At 38.0% G+C, this 8053-nt stretch overlaps 1 protein-coding gene across 1 annotated transcript; it reads left to right on the top strand.

The window, feature by feature from the left end:
* Positions 1-352: 352 nt before the first annotated feature.
* DPY30 (dpy-30 homolog (C. elegans)) lies at positions 353-5610 on the top strand. The gene is made up of 4 exons (XM_009586174.1): positions 353-418; positions 503-550; positions 1896-2038; positions 5315-5610. The coding sequence occupies exons 1-4, from the start codon at positions 383-385 to the stop codon at positions 5385-5387; spliced, it is 300 nt and encodes a 99-aa protein (XP_009584469.1). The 5' UTR covers positions 353-382; the 3' UTR covers positions 5388-5610.
* Positions 5611-8053: the final 2443 nt, after the last annotated feature.

Raw genomic sequence — 8053 nt, 5'->3', positions numbered from 1 at the left:
GGCGTGCGGGGCAGGGAGGGAGGGAGGGAAGAGGGGTGTCTCCGCCTTCCCGCGGGCGCTCCCGGCCGGGCCGGGGAGCTGGCCGTCGCTGGGGACTCTTGTTTTAAATGACGAACGCCCTATTTTCTAATCCCGATGCCGTTTTCTTCAGCGGACGTAACGCGAGCCTTAAGACACGTCTCAGTTCTGTGTGCGGGAAAAACGCGTACAAGTTTGGCGGGGGAGCACAGAGCAACTCCGTTTGCTCGCTAGTAATCGTGCCTTAGTAACCAAGTGATGCAATATGAGTCAGCTGACGCTGGTCTTCGTCTCAGCCTGCTGACCAGTTTTTCTGTTGCTTTCCAAGATTACTGTACGCCCAGCAAATTCCGCTTTCCAAGTCATGGAGGCAGAACAGATTATGGAGGGACAGCCGCAGGTATTGCAAGAAGTGTTTTATGTGCATAATGCTACATGCATAGAAGGAGCATTTTCACTTTGCTGACCATGTGCTATTTTACAGGTTCCAGAAAATCCCCATTCTGAATACGGTCTCACTGAAAACGTAGAGGTAACAAAGATTTTGTTGCTGTGAAGTACAGTGGAGGTCACATTCCTCATCAAGGGGAAGAATGTTGAGTCTTGAGTCTTACTTCAGCAAACATCATGTTCCCAAGAAAGTTAGGTGGAAACTGAGCCAACAGATAACTAGTCCCTTGCATAACTGGCTGTTAATATTTTCTGTTGTGTCGCTTCCGCTATACTAAATGGTACTGAAGTAAATAATGAACCTTTTAATGAGGTGGGGTTTTTTGGAAGTATCCTATGATCATTATCTATTCTATTGCTGTCTGTTATGTATATCTATATAATATATCATGCCACAAAAAGCCAGACAGACTTTTATTACAGGGAGGGGAACAGGAGGAGTTGATGGCTTTTCTATGGAAGTATCAAAGGGAGGGATTCTTTTCATATTCTTGTCAATAGAAATATGGGATCGGAATAATCCAAGCTGTCTTTAATCACTTAGGCTGAGAAAGAGTAGACACAATCCATTCTCTCCGCTGTTGGTAACAGTGTGGGTTAGAATAATAACTCTATGACATTTATTTACTATTCCTTATTAAAGAAATGCCTTCAGTCTCCCTCCATTATAAGCTCCTACTGTATGCTAAACTTTCGCAGCAGCTTTTCTTAAATGTCCTTTGTGACTCATCTCCCTGGTAATTGCTTGTCTGTATGCCTCAACTTCCACTACAGAACCATAACACGTTGGATACGTTGGTCCTATATCAGTAGATGTGTGTATGTTGCATTGAATATGTTTGGTTTACTGGCAGTGGTAGGGTATCCTTTTTTAACTACAGTTAATGGTGTAAGATGATTCAGCACTTTTTGACCAAAAGGCACCTGGAAGCATTTTGCATATGTTTTCTTTAAAGTGTCCATCTATACTTTAATAAAGTATGGTCTCAAAGTGCTTGACTTTAACAGAGTACCCTTTGTCAGGCTTCACCTGAATTTCTTGTGCTTTTAGCATTTTGTGTTAGAAGTGCCTGCATGCAGGAACCATTTCATTGAGACCGCTCTTGTTAGTAGTCATTCCTGTCTCAGTGGTGTAGAATTTAAATCTGTGAATGCAAAAGCAGAAATAAAAATGATAGAGATTGGGTGTCTTCTGTTTTAGAAAACTTACGACTTCCTAACATTGTTTCCCCAAAACATGAGAACTTAACAGAAGGCTCCTCTGGATTAGGTTTTTGTGCAAGGAAAAATATGCATTTAAATTTTCTTAAAAGATGTAAAGAAGTTATTGCTAATGAATTGCAGAGAGATGGGTGCTTTGCAGTCACACTTCAAAGCAGATGTGGCTGCTATTACCAATGTTCATTCACTTTTTTCTTCTACTTCAGAGGATAGTAGAAAATGAGAAAATAAATGCAGAGAAAACATCAAAGCAGAAGGTGGATCTTCAGTCGTTACCCACGCGTGCCTACTTGGATCAGACAGTTGTACCTATCTTGCTACAGGGACTTGCTGTTCTTGCAAAAGAAAGGTAAGATGCTTCAATGTTCCTTCTGTTTTTAGGAAAAAAAGTAGGTCTGAAGCTTGGGTGGTATGTCACCTTTTCAGACCTCACACACCAGACATGGTTTTGCTAGTTGTAAGAAAGTCATTATAACACGTTTGTGAACCTATGAGTTACTATGATTGACCATGCAAGTGTTCCTCACTTAAGTGATAAGAGTTAGTTACTGAATTTGTGATCTTTCAATGAGGTATGCCATTGCAAAGGGTTTGGAGGGAAAAATGTATTTTCTTATTAATTTTATCGCATAATTCACCTTATAGAAGCAAGGCAAGAAGTTGTTCTAGTTTTGAACAAGATTTTTGAACAAGATTTTGTAGTGTGTAATTATAAAGAGTTCTGCCTGCCATTTAAAAGACAGACAGACAGATAAATCGGGCCTGACATGCATCTTTGTCGGAGATTAAAACACTTTATGTAAAGGATGAGGCTGACCCTGCACTGTCAACACAGTAAGAAGCAAACTGATAGTTTATCCTTTGAGTAAAGATTATGCTGTCAAGGTGCCCCAAATCTCTTATCAGTCAATGTAGAAGGATATTCTTCAATAATAGCAAGCAGTTGTTCATCTTATCCAAATGAATTTCTAGCCTTTTGGTGTATCTGAACTATTGGCGAGTTATATGGCATGTAACCATTTCTCAGTTTTGCCGAAACAACATTATCAAAAGCTGGTATGGATGACCATAATCGCATCATGGTACCTACAGCCAGAACAACCATCAACAGTGTCTTAAACTCAAAAGAAGTTGTGAATTTGAACTGCATTGTACAGACAGCTAATTAGGCAAAAGCGCATCTAGGAAGGTACACCCCATGTGTACACCTGAGCAGCATGCTGATCTTCAGTTGACATCTATGGGAGTTCTGCTGCAGACCGAATGTAAAACACAGCCTGAAGTGGACACCCCACACTTACAGTCTGGATACTTGTGTTACAGACAAATTTTTTTTATTTTTTAATCTTTCTTTACTATGGAAGGAGCTGTTCTTTATGGGGACTAATCACAGGAGTGAAATTGGAACGTTCATAGAAGAGGTTGGGGAACGTATAGGGAAAAAACCTAACAGTATCAAACTGCCACGGTCAAATTGGCTATTTAGTTGAGCATATTAAAACCTCAGGGGTGAAAAAGCAGAACTACCAGCTCTGCTGTGTAATCTTCTGCTTAAAATTGCACTGGAAAGTAACTAATCAATGCTAATTTCTTTTTCTAAGGAAGATAGAGATGTTCAGGAACAGCCCAGTACATCTGATGACTGTGCCTGGAATTCAGTAGAAATTAGGATAGTGAGGATATGGATAAATGACATATTTGGGAAGAGTCAACACCACTTTTGTCAGGTCTTTTGGAGTTCACTGAAGGAGTCAGTGAGCACACATAAACAGGAATCCAGATGATACAGTCTGTTTAAATTTCCAAAAGGTTTCTGGCACAGTCATTCACTAAAAGATTTTAAAGAGAGTTAGTTGCTGTGGGATTAAAGAAGAAGCCTTTACATAGACGAGGATTGGAAGATATGAGACAGAGTAGAAGTAAATGGTGAATTTTCATGGTGAAATGAGCTCAACACTAGAATCCTGGAAAGGATCATTTATAACGATTTGAAGACATGGCTGACAAAATTTGTTAATGATACTGAGTTTTACAGAATAGGTTGGGGTTTTTTGTGCTTTGTTTTCTGCTTGGTGTTTTTTTTTGTTTGGGGTTTTTTTTTTTTAATTTGATCAGTTGTAAATAATTGCACAGGAGCTTCATAAACTCGATGTGAAACTATGGAAGACTGCTATGAAAAATTGAAACTATGACAAAAAGTGAAAGATTGAATACAAGTAAACAGAAAATGATGCACCTAGGAGGGTAATAAATACCCCAATGCTAGTGACAAAATTATAGATTCTGAGTTGACAATTACCCTTGTGAAAAAATATCTTTAAACTGTTAAACGTATAGGTCAGTGCATTGCTCAATCAAAAATAGATTCTGAATGGTAGGACTTAGAAATTGAAGGGGTAAAAACAAGCATAATGTCACTATTTAAATTTATAATGTTCTTGTATTTTTAATATTGTGTGTAATTCCAATTCCCCTGTATTCTGGTAAAATGTGAAAAAGTAAAAAGTGTGACAAGGTGGTCAGAAGTACGGAACGCTATCTGTATACGGGGTGACTGAATAGATGATACCTAGAAAAGAGACTTCTGTGAGAGAATATATTAGGAATCTGTTATATCACGAATAGCATAGAGATGATGAATTGGGATGGATTGTTTATTATCTCTTTGATATAGTAATCAAATTAAGCCAATCAGGTAGCAAATTTGTAATGAACACAAGGATGTGATCCTTCACAGGTCACATAATTAAGTTATATAATTTTGTGCCTCAGGTTGAGGACGTTAACATTTTATTTGGGCTCAAGGAGCAACTGGACAAAGTTGTAGAGGAATCCACCCAGGACTATTAAAGGTGCTAGCTCAGAAAGCTGGTACATGCTTGGAAGCCAAAAGGAAGGTCCAGAGAAGTATCTTTGTGGACTACTTCCATTTTTTTATGCTCTTTATAGGCATATTTGCTCACCGCCAGACCTTTGGTCTGACCCAGTGTGGAATAAGTAAGTTTGTAATTTATTCTGCAGACAGAATCCAGATTAGCAGGATTCACGCACTGCAGCTGGAGGAGCTTTTTAAAAAAAACCTATGGGCTAAGGCCAGTGATCAAAAGTGTTTATTATTGACTATGTGCAAGTTACAGCACTTCTCAAACTTGAAGTTTTTGTTGACGTTTTGTTGTGTTCGTTTCAGTTCCCAGAAACCATGAAAACGGCTCTAATGCACAAAGCTACACAATAACCATTTGAAGAAAATGAAGCAAGAAAGCACTGACAGATTAACTTTTTCTTTATATAGCATGAGTTAAATAAATAGGCAAATTCATTGATGCCAATGATGTACATACAGTATTTATGCTTACAGACTATACCCTATTTCTAGGTATGTAACTCTTCTAGCAATTTAGTAACATTGAACCAAGGGTGACTAAGACTCCTTATTAAAAACTTTCTCATCAGACATAAACTGGAAATTTACAGGGTAACTCTAAATAGTTGGTCATCCCTAAATCAATGCTTGTAAGTGTTTGGGAGGAATTATGTTGCTTTTAAGGGAAGGAGATTAGTTCTTCAGCTATCGAATTTCATATAACAAAAAATAATTGCTTTTGATTTACTTTTTTCTTTACAGACCGCCAAATCCCATTGAATTTCTAGCAGCGTATCTTTTAAAAAACAAGTCACAATTTGAGGACCGAAATTAACTCCATAAAACTGAGGACAATTTGGCTGCTAGACTGAAATGCTCATTTGCCGCAATTTGTTTTCTGCTGTAAAAATCCTTTGGAACCATGATGTTGTTGTTCTTAATTGAAGAATTTGCTTTACCTTTTGAGTTATTTAATAAACAACACTTTACATTTAATTTGTTCACTTGTTTTAAACTACCTATTAAGAGACTTTCAAAATAAAGTACTGAAACTTCACTGCTGGATGAAAGTCTGAATAATTCCATGGGGCTACATAACCTGAATGCGTGAAACAAAGGGGGAACAATTTATTATGGGAATCACATGGGTGATAATGTATATAACTTAATTTGATTTTATATAGCACCCACCGCATGCAGTATGCCTAAACAGAAAGCAAACAAATTAGGAGCAGTTAGAATTTATTTTGAGGAAGTATTGAGGGTGACTGGACATTAGGAAAAACATCTTTACTGAAAGAGTGGTCAGGCCTTGGAACAGGCTGCCCAGGGAAGTGGTTGAGTCACCATCCCTGGAAGCATTTAAAAGACGTGTAGATGAGGCGCTTAGGGACATGGTTTAATGGGCATGGTGGTGTTGGGTTAACGGTTGGACTTGATGATCTTAGAGGTCTTTTCCAACCTTAATGATTCTATGATTCTATGATTTAAGGAGAGAGGAGAGAACTTGCTTCAGAACACCAGGAAATGGGTTTAGTTAAAACAAACAGATCCAGCAGCTGAACAGATCACCTGCAGACAGTGTCCAATGTTTCAGATATTTACATTAATGAGGTGTGCTGTTCAGCATTTGTCATTGATCTCCTGTGACTGGTGTGCAGATCTAACTGAAACACAGAATAAAGTTCGAAGGGATTTAGAAGGGTTCTGTAATTCAATTCTCTGTACTGCTACCCCTAGTTGGAGCATTCTTTCTCTGTCAAACATAGAATCATAGAACATCTCAAGTTGGAATGGACCCATAAGGATCATCGAGTCACTCTCTGCTCCTCGCAGGATTACCTAAAACTAAACCATATGACCAAGAGCATCATCCAGACGCTCCTTGAACTCTGACAGGCTTACTGCCGTGACCACTGCCCTGGGGAGCCTGTCCCAGTGACTGACCACCCTTTTCCCGATATCCAAGACAATCCTAATCTACCCAGTAAAATACCAAGTATTCTGGTTTTTTTTTCCCCTTGGGTTTACTAACACCTCTTTTTTTGTTGTTTTTCCCATTCTTAACATCTTTTTCTGACCCCTTGTTTATTTTTCCTGTAATCTCAGTAGGGGTAAAGGCCACAGACCTCAGGGTACAATATAAGAAGCTGCTACAGAAGAGTGGGTATCAGAAGAAAAAGCTAGAATTAAGGTAATAAACAACATGTGAAAAAATACTAGCAAAGCTCTGAAAATATGAATATTGTAACTGGAGAACTGGCTCGCTTGCTAGGTTACTGGCAATGGGTACAGGGATTAGACACAGCCCTCAGAATTCCTATTGTTTTCTGAAATTTGTAACAAGGAGCATCATCAATGTTGTTCACTAGTACTGGATACTGGAATCCAGATTAAGCATAGCCCAGTTTTTAATAGACCAGGAGAATGACCATAATTTGTTTGACAATCACAGAAATGGTAAACTTGGTTTCCAACAGTTGCTTCATTAATGAAAAACCTAAATTTTTATTCAAATAGACTTCAATATTGCCATCTTACCATTACCATCTCCATTCTGTGTTTCTTAGCTAATTGCATTAACATACCAAGCAGTTAAAACGTTGTAAATTAAATTCTTTGCTGCAAGGGTTGGAGGTTTTTTCTGTGTGACATTAAAGGCTGCATATTTTTTTTGTAATTATGCATAAATTCATAAAAAAAGAGACGTGGGACTCCCATTTGACTTGTTCCTGCAATGACTTAAAGATACACACTGTATTTGCAGTATCTTAGGTGGCCCACTGCACAAATAATATTTTCCCTTAGTTCTCTGACATCTAGATGACTTTCCTATGGTAATCTGAAGATTTTTTTTTGTTTTAATTTGTTTTAACATAGCTTTTCTTCTTTAATAGCTTAGATACATGGGTGTAAGAGTGGCCAGAAGATAGATCCTTCAGAGGAAAAAACTTTTCAATTGTCTGCTAACGTGCAGGGGCTGGAATGAGATCTGGCTATTACTCTTAGTAGGAAGGCTCTCAATATTTTACATATTTCGTAATATGCTAAGAAGGAAACATGGAATTACTGTAGTCTAAGAGCAGTAAGATTGGGGAACAAAAAAAATTGAAAGAAACCTGCAAACCCAAAACCAAGCCTAAAAAGCTCTATTTTGGAAACGTACAAAAGTTGTGGAATGAGATTACTAATTCTATTGCATTGTGGTGAACGCAGTCTCCATCAAACACTGACACTTAACAAAAAGACACTGAAAGGATTTTAACAACAGTGTTTTGACTTTCTGGAATGAATAACATTTAAGTGAAGACAAGGAGACACCATAATGACTTGGTACTGCTATTTTTATTGCTAAAGCGGCATTCCAAGGTTTCATCCATAGGTGACAACATCGCAAGATTGTAAGAATTGTTTCACGTGAAAAAAAAAAAATCTATGCTGATCCCCAATTTCTACGTTGAGAATTTGTGCAAGACATACAAAAAGAAGCAGCTCAACTAT

The sequence above is a fragment of the Fulmarus glacialis genome, unplaced genomic scaffold (genome assembly GCF_000690835.1).
Source record: "Fulmarus glacialis isolate BGI_N327 unplaced genomic scaffold, ASM69083v1 scaffold36659, whole genome shotgun sequence".
NCBI classification, from domain to species: Eukaryota; Metazoa; Chordata; class Aves; order Procellariiformes; family Procellariidae; genus Fulmarus; species Fulmarus glacialis.
Note: the sequence above shows the minus strand (reverse complement) of the source record. Positions and strands in the feature narration are given on the sequence as shown.

Excerpts from the sequence above, each read along its gene's own strand:
- DPY30 (XM_009586174.1), top strand. The coding sequence starts at position 383 with ATGGAGGCAGAACAGATTATGGAGGGACAGCCGCAG. Across the intron at positions 419-502 it reads TTATGGAGGGACAGCCGCAG|GTTCCAGAAAATCCCCATTC; the intron begins GTATTGCAAGAA and ends GCTATTTTACAG. Across the intron at positions 551-1,895 it reads GTCTCACTGAAAACGTAGAG|AGGATAGTAGAAAATGAGAA; the intron begins GTAACAAAGATT and ends CTTCTACTTCAG.